Genomic DNA, 22,046 nt, shown 5'->3' with positions numbered 1-22,046 from the left:
TTCTGGGGGTCAGAGTTGTCCCTGAAGCAGTCGGGTTTGTGGACCATGAAGTGGAATGTATTGTGAGTAGATCTGTGTTGAAGACCGACTTGGAAACCATAGGAAATAATTAAATTACTCAGAGAAGTTGAGAAGATTTGAGACAGATGAATACAAGCCCTGGGTGAGCCATACAGAGAAGGATGAGAGGGAGATTAAGGTAGAGTTCAGGAGACATGAGACCAGCTCCGACTGAAAGATGCGCATTAGATGTGGCAGCAAGTTGTTTATGGCGTCTTTAAGATTAGTGTCCTGATGGTTCTGTCCGCAATGCATTTTCCTTTCCCTAGAAAAGCAAGTTCAACGATGCTACTAAAGACTTCAGTAAGGGAGTGTGTAAATGAATCTCTTATACCGGGCAACACACACATATGCGACTTAGGAACTCTTTAGTGCTGTCTTGGCATCTTTTCTAGAATTGTGCTGTATAGGACATTTCTTATGGTACATGTATATTAGCCTTTGAACAAGTCTTATGATGAAGAAAGCATAGAGCTTTGGTGGTCACCAGCGAGAGCACATTAAGTTACAACCTAGGCACATTTACAAGCAGCTGAAGGAACCGGAGGATGTAGGACGCTTAGGAATATAGAAGGAGCCTTTTTGGAGTCACAGAGAGTCAAAGGGGAATCCGGTTCTTAGGGTAAATTTACTTTTTAACAGAAATGAGAAAATTAAAGGAAATAGATAACAGGGTGTATATGAATAGATTTTCCTAATTTAGTGAAGAAAAAGAATAGCTTTTCTTGCAGAGCATTCCACCATCCCCTCAGAAGGAGGGGGGGGGGCAATATAGTGAACACATGTCAAAAAAATTGATTAGGAAAGATTCTGTTTTGCTTTGTGAAAGAGAAGTGTTCTGGAAGCTGATGTGATTCAACACTCAGAGCTGTGTTACTAAGTGAGCATAGACAAGTGGTGGCTCCATGACATAAGTGCTTGCCTTTTTCATCCCCGCCATATAAATTTATATATTATTTCACAGGATGCTAGACATGCAGCTGAAGAAGAGATATATACAAACTTAAATCAGAAGATTGACCAGTTTCTGCAGCTGGCTGACTACGACTGGATGACAGGGGAGCTGGACAACAAAGCTAGTGATTACCTGGTGGACCTCATTGCCTTCCTTCGGAGTACGTTTGCTGTATTCACACACCTTCCTGTAAGTGATGCCTGCTTTTATTATTCCCTTCAAAGTAGGAAACCCATGCCTTAAGCTATAGCTTTATTAAAGTCCTCGTTCCTGATCTCAGTTGCCCGCAACCTCTTTAATGTCCTCTAGTGGCTGTGTAAACCCTCCATGGATTCTGAAACCTTCCATGTCATTCGTTTTCAAAGATTCTGCAGTTTCTCTATACTCTCAGGTCTTCCTTCAGAGTTCAAAGTCGTTAGTGTTGGACATGACAGATATCTTGTAAAGAGTATAAAGAGACTTGCCAGTTAACATTTAAAGTCTGTTTCTTTTAGTTTTAGAACAGCTTTTGATTTGTTTTATGAGTTGAAATTCTTTGATGAACTTCCCTATCTTTTTATCTAGTTTGTAGTTTTCTTGATTACATTAGTCACAATCATTTCATGTTTATTAACTTGTTATTTATGTACCTATTGATGGATTTGAATTTTAGTGACGTGTTCATGTTCCTTCCTAGTATTTTTGTTAAACATTGTATTTAAACTGCATAAATTCTGCTGTCTGAGGGAAATCCTTCTTTCTAATTACGTTTGTTCTTTCCCTAACTGAGTAAGTATGTAGGTTGATCAGTTGTAGTTGGGCTAATCCTTAGTCAGAATTGCTTAACTTTGTTGTGGTTGTTAAGTACCTTTAATCATCCCTATGGCTAGATAAGGCACTATAGAACATTGCATAGAGTAGGCCCATCATTGTCTTCAGCAGCAAAGATAACTGTAGAAATTTCTGCTTTTCAGTCTTCTGCCTTCTTCAGATTGATAACTGAAAAACAGTGTTAGCAGTAGACTAATATACAATTAAAATTACTTAAAAACAACAACAAAAACAAAAAACAAAAAATCAACTTGTAAGCTGTAGGTGCCTGTGGAACACTCCCCAGCCTTTTAGCTTTTCCTACATTCTGAGTGTTTGTGTATACCTCAAATTCTTGTGAGGCAGGAAATGGCCCCTGGTGGTGATGGCCACAGGCAGGGGCTTTCATGAGTAAGTCTAGAGAGCTTTCTGTTTCTTCTGTCATAATAGAATGCCTCAGGAGTATATCTCCTCTGAAGTTGCACACGAGCCCTCACCTGACGCTGAATCTGTTAACAATTGCATCTGGTATTTCCCAGGTCCCAGCACTGGAAGAAATAACATTCTGTTGTTTATGAACTACATGTCAATGCCATTCTTGCTGTTTATAAACTACCTGGTCTGTGCTGTTTTGATACTGTAACTCAAATGGATTTAAAAACCGCCTAACAGAGATTCTTACCCATTTGTCCTATGCTGAGTCTCTATGTCTGAGCCACTGTGAGACTTTGGAAAATCCCACTCTTTCTTTCAAAGGTTTTGGCATAAACCTTTATTTTCCCAAGCGGTTAAGCTTTAGAATTCAACAAATGCTGTAATGGAAAGCTTGGTTCTCAGATCTCTAATTTTAACACTCTAGCCCTTTGAAATAAAGAAAAATTGTCTTAGCTCTGTAATAACTGTTCTCTTCCTGGGACCCTGGGACCTGATTCTGATTCTCTGTTTATTGCCCGTGCTGGGGTTTGGCTGGTGCTGCCAAGGACAGCTGGTGACCCTCAGATGACTTTTTAAGAGGTTCTGCCTTTTCTATGATTTTACTCTTTCAGTCTTCTTTGTTCATAGTCTTCTTATATCTTTAAAAAAAAGTAGGTATTTTACTTTTCCTAGTTGTGCTTAATAGGGAGGATTGAGTTGTAAAAATTTTATCCACTTCACTATAACAACAAGACAAGGCAAATCTATTATAGTAACACAAGCGTGAAAAAATACATTGGGGCTGGAAAGATGGGCAGGTGGTTCAAAGCTGGTGCTGCCCTTGCAGAGCTCCTGGGGTTGGTTCCTAGTACCCACATGTTGGTTTACAACCATCTGTGCGAGCTTATGGCTTCTGTGTCCTAGGAACACACACAATGCACTTATATGCATGCAGGCAAAACACATGTGAACATAGCATTAAAATAAGTAAGTCTTTAAAAAATACAAAGCCAAGCTCACAATTATGGGAAAAATTAATTATAATTGAATGTCAAGTATAAGTGTTGTAAGAAAGAAATTTGGTGACGACTGTCTAGGATTTATTATGGAAATGCAAGGATGGTTCCAGATTTTAAAAAATCTCTTCCTATTTGACTTTCTCAATAAATGTGTAAATGAGAGAAACTACCTTGTAATATTTTATAAGGACATTATATAACACACACTCTCCATTCTCGATTTAAAAACAAAATTCAGTAAAATAATGTTTTAATAATAGGATTAAAAGTTCTTATTTGAAATTTAGCAGGTAATATAAATTTAACAGGGTTATACTAAATCCCTGAATTTATATTAACATCAGAAGTTAAAAATGCTTATTATCACCACTATTTATTTAAGAAGTTTTATTAAAAAATAAAATTCCCTAAGAACAAATTATAATTGTAGTATCAGACATGTTTCCTCACTGCTGTAACATAGCTGAGTAAATTATGAGCAGCAGACGTGTCTTTCTGTGTACACCCATCAGACAATTAGTGGAGAAGAAGTGAAGAATTCGTCATAGAGTAACATACAAGTATATCAAGATGGGAATATTTTGTGGTACAGAGAACCTTTTCAAGTCTAACCAAATTAGTACGGGCACCAGGTGAATTTCATAAGAAAATGTAGTAATTGAGTAAGTCTAAAATTGACACTAAAGCAACATTAGACACTATTTCCTGAAAATGTGTAAAATCAAGTGTGGTCTTTACCTGCTGGACAGGAAATGCTATAAAGCAAAGTAAGCAGTAGCCTTGTGAACTAGGACAGACTAACGATAAGGAGTAACATGTAAAAGCCTATAAGTATTTTAAGATATGTGAAAACATTTTCTCCATAAAAATACTTTTTAATGAAGTTGTCTTTACATTCGGCCAGTTTGGATGAAGATAATATTAAAACCTTTCTGCCTATATGATAGTGAATTCTAGACTGAGTAAATATTTGATTTTTTCCTAAGGAAATATTGGAGATATTCATAAGATACTCATAAGATTTTTATGATCTGAAAATTTGTCACTGTTCTAAAGTTGACACCAGTGCCTGAAGAAAGACACCAGAAAAAGAGACATAATTTGTATGCTCACCGTTTAACAGGATGTGCGGAAATGGAATGCATGCTCATGGTGCTAGCAATTGTAGTGTGCGCTTCCAATAGAACCTGCCCTACAATCAGATACACAGCTGGTAGAGAGGCTTTCATAGATCATTCATGAAACTTAGAAAATAGTATCAACGGTTGATATTGTTTGAACTAATTTTAAGTGCATATCTATATACACTAATAACGTAATAACTTTGTTCTAGGTAGGGTTGTATAATCCCAGGTTTAATTATATGTTTCTATGTATAGCTTTTGGATTTTTATTCAATTTTTTTCTTTTTGTTTTTCTATGTGAATCATTTGATGTCCTTTTAATGCTGGTACAATAGATAGGTAATTTTTAGAAATACGTTTATTTTTGTCGTTAAGAGATAATTTTATATATATTTAAAACAACACTTTGTTGAGAATAGAGTTTTTAAATGGATTTTATATTTTGGAGAAAATGAGGAACAATATGTTGGGTCTCGTGTTCCTTTGGCTTTGTGTGGTGATGGGTATGGGTGGATCTTCCATAAGGAAGAGGTGTGGAGTCGAAGGTCTTTGAAGATGCTCAAGGATGGCTCTGCTGTATAAGCGCTGCTCACTCTCATCCCCCTGCATCTGAAAAGCAGTTCTCTAGTGTGCTCTGGCCAGGCACTGTGTAACCCAGCGAGCCGTGCCCTGATAACAGCTCCCAAAGCTGCTCACCATGCTTCATTTGGTTTATTGTAACTTCCAGGACATTTGTTTAACTCAAGATGCATTATTTTAGCACTTATGCTATGATTTTCCCGCTTTGTGTCAATTCTAAATAATATTTTTGTAAATATTGTGTACTGTCTCATTGCATGTTGAACTGATTGTAAATTTCAGGATACTGCTTCATTTTACTATGAACCATCTAGAATCAAGGTAGGAGAGAATTTTAAAAAATCCTCACTCCTAAGGATTGTGACCATAAGTACCATGTATCTGTCTTGTCTAAAATAAATAAAACTTGCTTTCTAATTTGCATATATTAACTTATATACTAAGCTTCCATGTGACATTTTTATACTGGCTGCATTATAAGATGATGTCTTTTGGAGGTGTGTGTTGTGTGTGTGTGTGTGTGTGTGTGTGTGTGTGTGTGTGTAGTTGGGTGACACAGGATTACTAATTATACTCATAGTAATAGAATGAATTTTTGGATGTTGTTATTTCTGGATTTTTTTTTTCTTGAAGTCTTTGTGGCAAAGATGCCTTGCTGGTTTTTATGAGGTATCCTGAATGACCATCATAGTGTTTTCCAGGTTGACTAATATCCTTTGACCTGACAGATGACACAAGTGCATAAGCATTTAACTCATCCTTCATTAATTCACTGTTGCATGCATATTTATGCATTTTGTATTCTTAGCAGCAGGGTATTTTTCTTTTCTTTTTATTTATTTTTTAGATTTGTCTTAGTTAGGATTTCATTGCTGTGAAGAGACACCATGATCAAGGAAATTGTTATAAGCGACAACATTTAATTGGGGCTGGCTTACAGGTTCAGTGGTTGAGTCCATTATCATCAAGGTGGGAAAGGGGCAGCATCCAGGCAGGCATGGTGCTGGAGCTGCTGAGAGTTCTACATCTGGATCAGAAGGCAGCCAGGAGACAACTGGCATCCTTAGGTAGCTAGGAGAAGCTGTCTCAAAGCCCACCCCCAACAGTGACACACTTCCTCCAACAAGGTCACACCTCCTAATAGTGCCACTCCCTGGGCCAAGCATATCCAAACCAACCCATTCAACTCCCTGGCCTCCACTGGCTTGTTTGAACACATGAGTCTTTGGGGACCATGCCTAGCCATAACATAATGCAAAATACATTTAATCGAACTTATAAAGTCCCGTATTCTATAACAGTCTCAGCATTGTTAAAAGTCCAAAGTTAAAAGTCTTTTCTGAGAGTCATTTAATCACTTAACTGTCAGAAGGCAGACCACGTACCTCCAACATCAGAGAATATACATTACCATTCCAAAATGTCCTAGTGGAGAAATACTGGACCAAAGCAAGACAGAAATGAGCTGGTCAAACTCCAGACTCTGAGTCTCCATGTCCAATGTCAAAGCACTCTTCAGATCTCCAACTCTTTTTTTCCTGTTGACTGCTGTTTGCAGATCTGATGGTCAACAACAACTTCATTCTCTTGCGCTGGTTCAACTCCCTGTTAGCAGCTTTCCTTAGCAAGTATCCCATGGCTCTGACATCTCCAACTTGGGGTATCCAAGGGAACTTGAGCTTTACAGATTGCTGTTCCAATGTCTGGTATTCACACATGATCTACTGGGCTCCTTCAAAGGGCTTTGGGTAACATCTCCAGCTCTGCCCTCTGTAGCTCTCTAGGCTCTGGTTGATTACACTCCATTGCTGTAGCTGTTCCTTGAAGTTAGACCATGGTATTGGCATCTCCAATTTGCTGGAGTCTCTGTTGCTGCTAGGCTCTACCAATACCCTCTCATAGTCTCCTTTCATGGTGGCAAGTCTAACTTTCTTCGTATGACCCCTTCAGTCCTGGGTCTTCAATTGCAAGGTAAAACTTCAGCTATTTCTGGAGCGCAACACATCTTCTTTGTGCTCTCAGAAAACACTTCCCAGATGATTTTACCTTGGTGATGCTGGTCTCTTTTTATTCAACCCTAATTTTTAGCTCTAGCTAACTAGCATCATTTGACTCAGTAACCTCCTATTCTTTTTTTAAATTTTAATTAAAATTTTCTTTTACTTATTCACATTGCATCCCGCTCACTGCCCTCCACCTACTCACCCCTCCCACTTTCCTCCCTCCCCTTCCCCTTCTCCTATGAGTGGATGGGGGGCCCTTGGGTATCCTCATCCCCAGTACTTCAAGTCTCTGCTAGGCTAAATGCTTCCTCCACTGAGGCCAGACAAGGCAGCTTACATTGTAGAATATATCCCATGTACAGACAACAGCTTTTGGGATACCCACCACTTCAGTTGTTCAGGACCCACATGAAAATCAAGCTGCACATCTGCTGCATATGAGCAGGGAGGCCTAGGTCCAGCCTGTGTATGTTACTTGGTTAGTGGTTCAGACTCTGGGAACCCTGAGTGTCCAGGTTAGGTGACTCTGTTGGTCTTCTTCTGGAGTTCCTATCCCCTTCAGGAGCCTGCAGTCCTTCCTCCTATTCTTCCATAAGTTCCCAAGCTCCATCCACCTTTTGGCCGTGGGTAGCTCTATCCGTCTGAGTTAGTCCTGGGTAGAGCCTCTTAAAGGACCACATGCTTTTGTCTATAAGCATAGCAGAGTATCATGGTCCTCGCCCATGGAATAGGTCTCAAGTGGAGCCAGTTATTGGTTAGCCATTCCCTCAGTCTCTGCTCCCTCCCCCGTGCCAGTATTACTTGTAGACAAAATAAATTTTGGGGAATTTTTGGGTTCAAAGTTTTGTGGGTAGGCTGGTGTCTCTATTGCTACACTGGGGTTCCTGTCTGGATACAAGAGGTGGCCTCTTCAGGTTCCATATCCCCAGTGTAGTGAATCACAGCTAAGGTCAATCCCATTGATTCTTGGGAGCCTCCCTTATCCAAGGTCTCTGTCTCATCCTGGAGATGCTCCCCACCTCCTCACCCTTGTCTATCACAGATTTTCATTCACCCCCATGGCCATCTAGCCATGTCTTCTGTCCTTTCCCACACATGATCCTAAATCCTCCATTCCCATCCCCATGCACCTCCCTCCCAGTTCCCTTCCTCTGTCTGTCTCTTGTGACTATTTTATTCTCCCTTTTAAGTGAGATTTAGGCTTCCTTGCTTGGGCCTTTCTCCTTGTTTAGATTCCATGTGTCTGGAGAGTGTAGCATGGTGTATGATCCACCTGTAAGTGAGTAGTACATGTCCCTTTGGGACTGGGCTACCTCACTCAGGATGATATTCTCAAGTTCCATCCGTTTGCCTGCAAAGTTCAGGATGTCTTGGTTTTTAATAGGTGAGTAGTATTCCATTGTGTGGATGTGCCACATTTTCTTTATCCATTCTTCAGTTGAGGGACAACTAAATTGTTTCCAGTTTCTGACCATTATGAATAAAGCTGCTATGAAGATAGTTGGACAAGTGTATTTGTGAGATCTTAGAGCATCTTTGGTATATATGCCCAGGAGATTCATACTTACCACCCTGTATAAAACCTTGGTCAAGTTGGATCAAGGACCTCAACATGAAACCAGATACACTAAATCTCATAGAAGAAAAAGTAGGAAGTACCCTTGAATGCATTGGTACAGAAACAAGTTCCTGAACAAAATATTGATGGCTCAGGCTCTAAGATAACAATTGATAAATAGGACCTCATGTAACTGCAAAGCTTTTGTAAGGCAATGGACACTGTCAATAGAACAAATAGGCCAGCCATAGACTGGGAAAAGATCCTCACCAACCTGACAGAAAGCTAATATCCAAAATTTAAACTAATTTCAAGAAGTTAGACACCAACAACCCAAGTAACCCAATTTAAAAATGAGATATAGAGCTACACAGAGTCATCAACAAAGGAATCTTGAGTAGCTTAGAAGCAATTAAATAATGCTCAAAGTCCTCAGTCATCAGGAAAATGCAAATCACAACACATTACACCCATCAAAATGATTAAATTCAAAACCTCAGGAAATAGCACATGCTAGTGGGGATGTGGAGCAAGGAACAGTCTTCCATTGCTGGTGGGAGTGCAGACTTGCATGACCACTTTGGAAATCAGTTTGATGTTTTCTCAGAAAATTCGGAGTAGTTCTACCTCAAGATCCAGCTTCTATTCTTGACTTTGAAGCTATAAGCATGTGACTGAAGCTGCTGGGTTCTGCTGCTTGCTGAGGCTAGAATATGGCACCCCTTGTTCTATTACACCTTTACCAGCTTTATGTTTTCAATGAATGTTTCATTCACTGCCTAAGTTTGGCTATCCTGAAACTTGTTCTGTAGACTAAACTAGGAGAACTGTATGGCTCGGTCTCATGAATGCTGGGATCAGCTTTTCTCTACTTGGAACTTACTCTGGAACAGGCTGCCCTTGAACTCAGAAATCTGCTTGCCTCTGTGTCCTGGGAGTAAAGGTGGGCCTAAGCTTTTGATGGCCATTATTCTTCAAGATACAGATCAAAAGCTTGTGTCTTCCGGCCTCTAGATCTGCATGGCAATTGTATTCTCCATTCCTGGGGTGTAGTTCATTTTCCATTGAAAGTTCCAATGGAAGCAAGTTGTCCCTTGTTCAAATGCAAAAGCATAATCAATAAGCTTAGCAGGGTGGGATCTTGGTTCAAGGTCATCATTCCCCTTTAATCTGTTTATTTCCTAGAACAAAGGATTCAGTTCTATTCTTTTTCCTGGTGCCCCTTTATTTTTGAACCATACATTTTCCATTTTTCCTTTCTAAGCTTTCTATACTTCATCAAAATGCTCTTTCTGAGAGTAAACAAGAGTACAAAGTAAATGTTGGGCTTTTCTGAGACTTCCTTTGTCCATGCAGTTAATTGAAATCTCTTTACCTTTGCCTCAGGCATACTCTTTATAGAAGAATAAAAGGCAATATTTCTCCAAAATATTATAAGAACAGTCTCTAGACCACATAACAAAATTCTTCTCCTCTGAAACCTTTGATCTGGCAGGCTTACACAGTTTAGTTCACCCTCAGCACTGCTGTCTTCCATATTCCTACTAGAATGGCCCACTAAGCCTTGCTTAAAGCATTCCCCTGCTTTCCAAAGTCCACATTCCTCCAAGCAAAAGCATGGTCAGGCCTATGACAGCAGTACCCCAGTCCCTGGTACCAACTTCTGTCTTTGTTAGTGTTTCATTGCTGTGAAGAAACACCATGACCAAGGCAATTTTATAAGGGACAGCATTTAATTGGGGCTGATTTACAGGTTCAGAGGTTCAGTCCACTATCAAGGTGGAAGCATGGCAGCGTACATGGGGATGGAGGAGCTGAGAGTTCTACATCTAGATCAGAAGGCAGCCAAGAGGAGACTGGCATCCTCAGGCAGCTAGGAGGAAGCTCTCTCAAAGTCTAGCCCCCAAATAATATGCTTCTTAATAGTGCCATTCTCTGGGCCAAGCATACACCACAAGATTGTAATTTAATTGTAATGCTTCTCCCTTTCCTTTCTTCCCTCCAAACTCTCCTTTACATTCCTCCCATTCTTCTTCAAACTTATGGCTTTTTTTCATTGTTACTACAAGCATATATGTATTTTTGTATAATGATATTGTGGTGGTTTGAATAAAAATGGCCCCCATAGGCTCATATATTTGAATGGGTAGTCACCAAGGGTTGCAATATTCGAACAGAGTATGATTAGTAAGTATGGCCTTATTGGAGGAAGTATGTCACTAAGGGTGGGCTTTGAGCTTACAAAAGCCCCTGCCACGCCTAGAGTTTCTCTTTTTCTTGGCTTGCAAGTTAGGAGATAGTTCTGATCTACTGCTCCAGCACCCTGCTTGCCTGCCACCATGCTCCCCACCATGATGATAATGTCCTAACCTTTGAAACTGTAAGCAAGCCCTCAATGAAATGTTTTGTTGTATGAGTTACTGTGGTCACGCTGTCTTGTCACAGTTATAGAATAGTGACTTACACAGAAATTGATGTCACTGAGCAGGATATGGCTGTGGCAGGCCCAGCTATACTGTTTATTAGAGGAATGTGGATTTTGATACTTTGGAATAGGGACCCAGTTGAACCTTTTAAGAGGAGCTTAATAGGGTATATTAGTAGGAACATGGAAGGCGCTGAGGGCATTGCAGCTTAGCCTGGCTCTGAAGGTTTAAGAAGGGAAGAATATTAGTAAGTGGCCTAGAGACCATTCTTGGTTTTTTGTTTTGTTTTGTTTTGTTTTGTTTTGTTTTGTTTTTTCTTTTTTTCGGAGCTGGGGACCAAACCCAGGGCCTTGAGCTTGCTAGGCAAGTGCTCTACCACTGAGCTAAATCCCCAACCCCAAGACCATTCTTGTAATATTTTGGTAAAGAGTATGTCTGCATTTTGCCCTATCCAAAGATGATGATGATGATGATGATGATGATGATGATGATGATGACGACGACGACGACGACGACGGTGGCGGCGGCGAAGAAGAAGAAGAAGAAGAAGAAGAAGAAGAAGAAGAAGAAGAAGAAGAAGAAGAAGAAGAAGAAGAAGAAGAAGAAGAAGAAGAAGAAGAAGAAGAAGATGATGATGATGATGATGATGATGATGATGATGATGATGATGTGGTGGTGGTGGTGGTGGTGGTGGTGGTGGTGGTGGTGGTGGTGGTGGAAGTGATGATGTTGATAATGATGATGATGATGCCTGAGACTAAATTGAAGAATTTTGGATTAATGGGTTTGGCACAGGATATTTCAAGGTAGCATAATATTGACTGTGTTGTGTAGTTATTAATAATTACTCTTACACAGATCTATAATGTAAAGCAACAAGCTGGACAAAGAGATATACAAAATGTACAGTTTGAAAAGAAAAGGAACAATGGAAATTGTAAATGGAGCTAAGTCCAAAGGGTGAGGTAACCTCAAGGGCAATACCCCATTCCTTGTACCAATGGAGGTGTAATCTCTTGGCTCCACATTTTCACCAGCATATGCTGTCTCTTGAGTTTTTGATCTTAGCCATTTGGATAGGTGTAAGGTAGACTCTCAGGTTAGTTTTGATTTGCATTTCCCTTATGACTAAGGATGTTGAATATTTCATGGTGTGTTTCTGGCCTATAGATATTCCTCTGTTTAGAATTCTCTGTTTAGTTCTATACCCCATTTTTAAATTGTGCTATTTGGGTTGCTGGTGTTCAATTTCTTGTGTTCTTCATATATTAGATCTGTCAAATGTAGGGTTGGTGAAGACCTCTCCCAATCTATAGGCTGCCATTTTGTCCTATTGACAGTGACCTGTCCTTTACGGAAGCTTTTCAGTTGTATGAGGTCTCATTTAATAATTGATGATTTTAGTGCCTGACCCACTGGTTTTCTGTTCAGGAAGTTGTCTCCTGTCCCAATGTATTCAAGGCCATTTCACACTTTCACTTCTTTTAGATGTTGTGTATCTAGTTTTGTGTTAGGTCTTTGACCCACTTAGGCTTGAGTTTTTTTGCAGGATGATAAAAATGGATCAATTTGCATTCTTCTATGTAGAGATATCCAGTTAAACCAGCAACATTTATTGAATATGATTTCTTTTTTTCATTGTATGGTTTTGGCTTCTTTGTCAAAAATCAAGTGTCCATAGGTGTGTAGATTTATTTCTGGGTCTTCAACTCAATTCCTTTGACAAACCTGTCTGATAGTATACCAATACCATGCAGTTTTAAAATTACTATTACTATATAATATAATACAGCTTGAAATCAGTGATGGTGATACCTCCAGAAATTATTTTAATCATATTTTATTTTATTTTATTTATTTCTGGAGCTGAGGACTGAACCCAGGGCCTTGCACTTGCTAGGCAAGTGCTCTACCACTGAGTTAAATCCCCAACCCCCAGAAATTCTTTTATTGTTCAGGATTGTTTTATCTATCCTGGATTTTTGTTTTTCAATATGAAGTTGAAAATTGTTCTTTCAAGGTCTGTAAATAATTGTATTGGAATTTTGATGGCGATTACATTGGATCTTTATATTGCTTTTGGTAAGATGGCCTTTTTTACTATGTTAATCTTACCTGATCCATGGGCATGGGATATCTTTCCATCTTCTGCCATCTTCTTCAATTACTTTCTTCAGAGACTTGAAGTTCTTATCATTTCCCCATGTATTTGTCTTGCTGTGGCTGTTGACTCTCAGGAGACAGCTATATCAGGCTCCTGTCAGCATGCACTTCTTGTTTTCATCAATATTGTCTAGTTTTTGTGGCTGTTTATATATGGGCTGTATAGCTATGTGGGGCAGGCTCTGAATGGCCTTTCCTTCAGTCTCTGCTCCAAGCTTTGTCTCCATATCTCCTCCTGTGAATATTTTTATCCTCTTCTAAGAAGGGCTGAAGCATCTGCCCTTTGCTTGTCCTTCTTTTGCTTCATGTGGTCTGTATGTGTGGATTGTATCTTGGGTAATTCGAGCTTTTGGGATAATATCCACTTATCAAAGAAATGTTATTTTCAAATGATAGACATTTTTATTGGTAGAATGTCTTCCATCCAGATATTACTTTGTAATATTTATATTCTGTGTACCTTACATTATCTTATATGACTTCTTAAAACAACCTGTTTGATACATGGACAATGAATATTTTCTCAGTTTGTCCAATGGAGAAACTAAAGACTAAAGTGATCTTGCTCAGGTTCAAGAACTAATCAGTAGTCTTCTCTCTTGCATAATAGTGACTACCTACCATTTGGGAATATACCAGATACCAGGTGTTCCCTAAAGGACCTCATCACACCTATCTCTCTGTACCACTGTACAGCTATCTGCGTGGAACACTAGGCGGTGTTGAACAGAGCCATAATTTATTTTTAATATTACTATGTAAAATTCTAGTCATTATGACCCAAATATTTCCCAGCAAATATTCCTGTAAAGTAGGAACTCAATCAGGCAATGGGACGAGAGAATATGCAATACACACACACACACACACACACACACACACACACACACACACGTATAATATAATGTATATATTATATAGTTTAGTGTATGTGAGGTACTTGTTAGTGAGGTCCTCATTTCTAACTGCTGTGACTCTTATTTGACACATTATGTGGAAAGTCTCTCATCTGGTAATGATTGTCTAAGTGGATCCGTTTCCTTTGGCTTTCTCTGGAACAAAATAGGGAAAGTTCCAGGGTCCTTGTGAGACGAGGAGGCCGCAGAACTTTCAAGATACAATAACATTTTTTCTTCAAGTTTATTACATGAATAGAACAAATGTCAAAAATTTTCTTTTCTTTTCTTTGAAGGAGATACATAACAGATTTGCTCATGATATCTATACCTACCAGGAAATTGATCTAGTTTCATTTCTGCCCTTTTAACCTTTAAGTTATTTGAACTACCTCGAGTACATTGATCAGTAGATTAGCTCCTTGTTAGTGTGACACTGCCTTACAAGTTCAATCACCTAAGTCTTTAGGAGGTTTTGTGTTTCTTCACAGAGGCTTATGTGTATTGGGCTATTACTTAGCATTTTTTTTTCTTCCAAGAAAATGCCTCTTTCCAGCATAGTTTTGCTGTTTGTAGCAGTGTGCAGCCAGTAGTTTTTAGCTTCTTTAGTGATACTGGCTTTTGAGTCATATTCTTGTCTCATAATTCATAAAAAAATCTGACATGAAATAGAAAGTTTACTGTAGTTCTGACTTTGGTGATGAGATGAGGCAGAAAGTCATTGGAATGTGGGGTTTTAAGGAATGGAATCCTACAGCTTTAACTTTGGGTCAGAGAAGCAGCTTCAGTGAACAGGTCTCCTGAGTGTACCACACATGCTGGTAAGTTCAATTACTTTAGTGTCACTGATTGGAGACACTGGGCTCTTCCTCATGGTGCCGAGGTTCTAGGGCTGATAGAACAGTCATATCAACATTAGTTACAAAAGTAAAGTAATTAAAATCTTAAACTATGTAGTAATATGCATATGGGTCCATAAACTGCAATACTATTAGTCAAACTACTATACATTATAGTATACATTTATGAATCTACTTTTATGACTTGGATATTATATCCTCGGAAATATTTGTAATATGATATCAAAAGGCAGAACAAGATTTTATGATCAGATTATATGTGTGTAAAATTCTTCAAAGTGTATTATAATTGGGAAATATCTATAACATAAAATATAAAAAAGGCGGGGCTGGGGATTTAGCTCAGTGGTAGAGCACTTACCTAGGAAGCGCAAGGCCCTGGGTTCGGTCCCCAGCTCCGAAAAAAAAGAACCAAAAAAAATATATATATATAAAAAAGGCAAACAATTATGATCTTGGTATGATTTCTTATTTTTCTTTGCAACTTTTAACCTTCATTCACATGTGTGAGCGCGTGCATGCGCGCGCGCGCACACACACACACACACACACACACACACACACACACACACACACACACACACAGTTTTGTTTTGAGATAAGGTTTTACCATGTCATCCTGACTGGCTTCAACATGAAGCTATCCATCTCTATCTGCTGGAATACACCACAAAACTTAGGTTATATTTTTTATTCTTGGCATTTAAATGCTTACATATTCACATTTTTTAAAGTAATAAAATTTTAAAGTCCCTCTTGTTTCATTTTTTATTCATATATTATTTGAGAGGGGAAAATATCAATTTTTCAATTCTGCCAAGTGCCCACTTATCATTGGTGCACCAGGCTTTGGCATAGATGGATAAAGCATTGCTTATGGTAATGTAAGCAGTGAATGTGGAAATGGGATCAAAAGAATCTTCTGCTTCTTGTGGCTGCAAAGTCCGTTCTCTCTTTTATGTGGCAGGCAAATTGCTTTTGACTAAAATTTAAAGGCCTGAAATTTGGAGCCTGTATAGTGATGTGGGATTGAGGTCTCCTGCAGAGTCTTAGTGAGGGGTGTAGAATCCTGATTTATAGCTGGTCCGGGGCAGTAACTGACAGCTGAGATTGTCCATATATGGAAGAGGCCTGGTGAGTGTCCTAACCATTGTCACCCTTTCACTGTAACTCCCAGCTGTCCCACACATCTGTCCCAGCCATGCGGAAAGCAGGGGATATCTGTTCCCTGGTTGCAAATATCCTGTGTCTGCGAGGTGTGGGCGACCTACTTCTCCCTAGGATGACATCTCATGTCCTTTTCTAACTTTCTTGTTTTTAAAATATAATTCAAAGCCATGTTTCTATGTCTTTCTTGACTCCTTCTCTTCCTTATAATCTGTACTACATGGTTTAATGTCTTATTCACTGCTGGAAACAATATATTATCTTTCTTTTTCAGTACAGGAAAATATATATTTCCCCTTTTTAATTCCAAGAGTTACAAATTCTGTGAGAAAATGTTTCCTAGACTGTTTTTTTTTTTGGTATGGAAAATTGCATATTAATTTACTTTTAAAAGTTGTACTGAAGAATACTGTTAACAAACTGGATACAAGTATTTGTAGTGTCTTCCACTATCCAGTACTATACAGTCTCTCCTAGCTGATCTTCATGTGGTTTACTAAGAAAGCTAATGCCCCTGCATATGTAAGACACATCATTAGCAGTCAGCACATGTGCTTCCCCTGGAGGCTCCTTTCCTGAGTTACAGGTGAATAGTGTTTGCACTTCAGCCCCTTTGTCTGCACAGGGTTCAAGCTCCCAAGACAGATAGGTGAGAGAGGGATCTTACCCTGAGGTCCCTCTCTGAAGGGAGTATGTCATATATTAAGATAAATATTTTATAAAAGACAGGATAGTCTGATTGCCTCTACATGATTCTTGTAATTGAATGACTTTTGTTTATTTTCTTTAACTATGTGTCCTGATAACTCTTATGGAGTATGGTTTAGGTTCAGAAGTGACAACGCCTTCAGTTAGTTCTAATTGAGGATCCTCCCTGAAAAATGTGGGTCTTTTTGTTTGTTTGTTTGTTTTTGTTTTTGCTTTAACAAAAGATTTTGTTTCTATGTATGTATGTGTGTATGTGTATGGGGGTGGGGTAGCTAGCTGTGGACATATTCCTGCAGGTCTCCATAGAAACAGAGGCATTGAATAGTCTGGAACTAAAATTCCAGGTATTTATAAGCTGAACATGGGTGTTTAGGACTGAAATCAGATTCTTTTCCAGAGCAGTATACGTTCTTGATATTGGAGCTGTCCAACTCTCCCCATCCTCCAATGCAATGTTCTTTTAAACAGTCTGCCCTTTAGAAAATATGTCTGAAAATGGACAAATTGTGAAAGTTTGTATTCTGGTAAGTTTTCAGAGAGTTAGACATAGCTGATGAGCAGCACCAAGGTCAAGGACCGGAGGAGCATCATTAGTTTCCTAGGCGACCTTTTCCTAACCATACGCCTCCTTCACTACTTCTCCTTAGATGCAGTTAGTTACTCGGCTCTGCCTGGGATGGTAGTCTGTTTACTCTCCACTCAGTCATGTGCTTGCTGAAGTATCTTTCCTCCCTGTCCACATTCCCTTCTGTGAGGTGATCACCATGAGCGGTTAGAGTTGCAGGGCCTTTGAACTGTTTTCCATTATTACTTATTAGCAGTGGTGCTGCCATGAGACTCTTCATGGATTTTGACAGAAATTTACTTCTGCTTTGTTTGTTTTCACTCCTTTATTGATGTATAGCGCTGGCTGGCCTGGTATATGCTAAATAGCTGAGTTTGAACTTGATCTGACTCTGCTTCCCAAATGCTGGGATTTTAGGTATGTGCCATCATGTCTGGATTAGTAGATATTTATTTTAAGCACATTTGGAGTGAAATTATCATACTATAGACTATGAGAATATCCTAGTCTAATCAAACACATTTTCAAAGGATCATATCAATTTATACTGGTAGTAGTTTGCCAGAATCCTTACCTGATCCACAGTCCATTCAGAGTTATCTTCCTTCTCGTTTAGCATTGCTAGGCATATAGTAGTAGTATGCTGGTATTTCTGTTAACCAAAGTTATTTTGAGAAATGAGGAAATCAAGCAGTATTTTATATTCTTATTGGTCATTTATATGTACTACTGAGGTGTCTATACATGTTTCTATTAGATTAGCTACCCTTATGATTTTAAACTGTTCAATGTATGTTATTTTATTGTTATAGACGGAATCTTTGATCTCCCAAAGATATTCATACTCACAAATCCTGTCAGCTACGTGGCAAATAGGATTTTGGTGATAACATTATGCTAATAGTCTTAAGGAAGGTATGGTCTTGTCTGTTGGCTAGTCCCACCAATTCAGAGGGCAAGGTGGCTTTCCCTCCCACACACAGAGACTCCCTTTGTAGTCACTACCCCTGGAGACCTCCAGCCATGAGGCTCCACCCCCAGACTACTTGGGCAGCCAGGCCCTCAGGCCCTACCCTACAGAAAAGAAAAAGAAAAAAATCCTAAGATCAGGATACAAAATCCCACTAATGCCTAAACTTGCCCCATGGTTAGGCCACATAATTGCTCCACTCCTGGCCATCCTGGAAAGTTCCACCCTCGGGGGTTGGGGGAACACCTAAAGTCTGCTTTCTGCTTACTTCTCTGCTGTTTTTCCCCAAGTAGAAGCAACCACTCTTTGTGTTTTGTTCTTCCCAGCAAATGTCTTGTGTGATGTTTGTTGTACCTTGTCTTTTGGTGTTCCTTGGCTCCAGACTGCCAGGAGACCTTTCCCTTCTTAGCTCTAACACTTATATTGTCTTTCTTCCATAGAATGAAGGGCCTCCTAAGAGGAAGGTAGGAAATACAAGACAGAGTAGAGGTCTATGATGAGTGGAATGCTGGCAGCCCCTAGAAACTGAAAAAGAAAAAGGGAAAATGAGAAAAGAAAAGAAATGCCTTTCCCCCAGAGTATCCTAGAAAGGAATAAAGCTCTTGCCTACTGTTCTGTGGGACTCATCTTGACCTCTGACACCTAACTGTAAGACAGTACATCTGAATTGTCTTAAACCTCTGAGTTAATTGATTTATTATATCCAAAAATCTGAGGTAATCATGGCTGCCCTTAGTTTGACACTCCTTGTTCATATGATTCAGATATTACTGAGAATCCTAAAGACTTACTTGTCCTGATGGCAACTGTTGATGTTTAGCCTATGGGACAATGCTGGTGATAGAAAATCAAAACACATATTTATATTTATGTAAGTGGTGACACGAATGCACTGTTCAAAAGCAGTAGCTATATTTGTAACCAAAGAAATCTGTTAGAATATTGGCATGACTTTGTATTTCTATCTATAATTTTGATGTGTGCATCAAAATTGTCCTGATGTCTTATGTTGTTTTGGTTAGAATACATGAGAAAATTTAGTTGCCCAGATAAATAGGTAGATTAAGGAGTGCTTTAATGGCCTTGATAAGTAATTTTTGATATTCTTATTTTGTTCAGTGTAAAACTTAAGACTTAACATTTAAAGGTTAGTTGCAGTGTGGGACCTGGAAATTTACTAATAAACTTTTTCTGCTGGCTAGTTTTCTATCAAGCTGGTATGCACAAGAGTTATTAAAAAGGAATTTGCCTAATTAAGAAAATGCCTCCAGAAGATCAGGCTGTAATAGCTCTCTAGTACATTTGCTTAATTAGTGATTGATGTGGGAATGCCCAGCCCATTGTGTGTGAGGCTACCTTAGGGCTGGTATTTCTGGTTACTATAAGAAAGCAGGCCAAGTAAGCCACATTAGAACATGCTAATAAGCAGCACCCCTGTATGACTGCTTCATCTGATCCTGCCTCCAGGTTCCAGCCCTGTTTAAGTTCCTGCCCTGATTTTATTTGGGGATAAACTATGATATGGAAGAGTAAGCCAAATCCAATTCTTTTCTCCCTGAAGTACTTTTGGTCATGGTATTTTATCATAGCAACTGTAACCCGAAGGAGGATAGCAGTTAGTATCAGAAGTGGGGTATTGATGTGACAGCCTTGATCATTTTTCTGGAGGAATGTGGAAGAATTTTCTAACTTTGGGCAAGAAAAGCCATTGAGTATTAAAATCTTGGTGAGCTGTTTTGTGGGAGCTTGGAAGGTAAAAGTGTTAAGAACAATGCAAGGATTGAAGCCTGGGCTTATAAAGTCTTAGAGGCAAGGGGCCACTTAAGGATTATTGAGTTCATGGCATATTGTTGGGTAAGAATGGTTAACTGTATGGTTCTGATTAGCTGGAGCTGAAGAAGAACCAATGATTACAAGGTGCCAGAACCACTAAAGTGAAGCCTCTGCTTTGTGGGACAGTTTTTGCTTGTTAGTTAGAGCTGAGAAATTAGTGGTGACTAAGAAGAGACCATCATCATTGAGGTGAAATCTTCTGGTAAGTGTTTTCTCAGAACCAGCACATAGAGCTATGATCTACATCTGGTCATGGTTCTATCTTGTGCTGGAAGCTGAACCTGGATAGTGTAAGACCTACCCAGATGACACTAGTTTTGAAGGTATGAAGTGATCCATAGAAAGTATCCGAGTCTTGGCACTGTGTGGCAGGGCTGCAGTCTGGTAAAACACAGCCCAGTTGCATCAAGGGACCTGAGGATTTTGGAGATGCCAAGATCATGAGGGGAATGCCAAGAACAGCACAAGCCATGGGATGGAGCCACACTGAACTTAGGAGAAAATCTGTGAGGGGGTTGCACAGGGTGGAGTCTGAAAAGTGACCCAGACCAATTGGAGGGGCCCAGATCTTGAAGGTATCCCAGAAATTGGATACTGAATCATTTACACAGTTGGAGTTTGGTTTTGCTTTGATTTGATTGTGACTGTGCCTTGGTTCTTCCCTCTTAAAATAAAAAAAAACTATTTAATTTGTTTTTGATTTTATAGGAGCTCACTGTTGAAAGACTTCAGGTTTTTAAAAAAAACTTTAAAATTGTAAGAAGGCTGAACTTTTAACATGTTTGAATTTGTCAGAGTGTGGGACTTTTTATGTTTTTAAAGTACTTTGTATTATTATATCAGTATTAATGTGTGATTTTGAGTAATGAACAGGAAGGGAAAGATTGCAGGGTCAGTTGTGGTGAATAGTTTTATTTCAACTTGACACAAGCTAGAGTCATTGTAGAGGAGAGATCCTCAATTGAGAAAATACTTCCATGAAGTAGGCAAATCCTTAGGGCATTTCGTAATGACTGATTGACGGCTGGGTCAATCTCAGGACTGTTGCTCCTAGATTGTATAAGTAGGCTGAACAAGAGCAAGCCAATCAACACCATCAATCCCTGGCTTCAGGTTCCTGCCCTGACTTCCTTTAATGGTGGACTATGAAGTGGAAATATAGACCAAATAAGTCCTTCCCTCCCTCACCTGCTTTTAGTCATAGTGTTCATCATAACAGTAGTGACCCTAACTAGGGCATCTTTTGCACTTCATTACCTCAGAAGTTTATTCATCTATGTTTTCACTTGTTAAAATTTGAAGACGAGGGGTTGGGGATTTAGCTCAGCGGTAGAGCCCTTGCCTAGCAAGCGCAAGGCCCTGGGTTCAGTCCTCAGCTCAAAAAAAAAAAAAAAATTGAAGACTATCTGTAGTGATTTGGTACTGGATGGTGTTTCTATACCTATGTGTTATGTGGTGTTTGAATTGGGTAAGCATATGTAGCTCCACAAGCATTATCAGTTCTTTATTTCAAGAATATTTCAAATTCCTACTGTAATATAACTCTAGATAACAGTCTCTTGAAAACATTTAGAAATCAGTAATTTAACTCATTATGGTGTGTGTGTGTGTGTGTGTGTGTGTGTGTGTGTGTGTGTGTGTGTGTGTGTGAGAGAGAATTCTAGAACAATTGGTTGTGAATTTCAGACAGTGAGACAAGTGATAATGCTTCCTATCATCTGGTAGGAAATTGGTATTACCTGTCATACATAACATTAAATAACATAATTGTGGTGGTTTGAATATGCTTGGCCCAGGAGTAGCACTATTAGGAGGTGTAGCCTTGTTGGAAGAAGTGTGTCATTGTGGATGTTGGCTTTAAAACCCTCTTCCTAGCTTCCTGAAAGCCAGTCTTCTCCTTGTGGCTTTCAGATGAAGATGTAGAACTCTTAGCCTCTCCTCCACCATGCATATTTCT

At 39.2% G+C, this 22,046-nt stretch overlaps 1 protein-coding gene across 1 annotated transcript in view; it reads left to right on the top strand.

The window, feature by feature from the left end:
• The window catches only part of Exoc6b (exocyst complex component 6B), a 455,557-nt gene that overhangs the window by 231,997 nt on the left and 201,514 nt on the right, over positions 1–22,046 (top strand). Inside the window, 1 exon segment of the mRNA NM_001109246.3 lies at positions 1,025–1,204. Coding sequence (NP_001102716.1) covers positions 1,025–1,204 — 180 coding nt within the window.

The sequence above is a fragment of the Rattus norvegicus genome, chromosome 4 (genome assembly GCF_021556685.1).
Source record: "Rattus norvegicus strain SHRSP/BbbUtx chromosome 4, alternate assembly SHRSP_T2T, whole genome shotgun sequence".
Taxonomy (NCBI): domain Eukaryota; kingdom Metazoa; phylum Chordata; class Mammalia; order Rodentia; family Muridae; genus Rattus; species Rattus norvegicus.
This window is presented reverse-complemented; position numbering and strand designations above follow the sequence as displayed.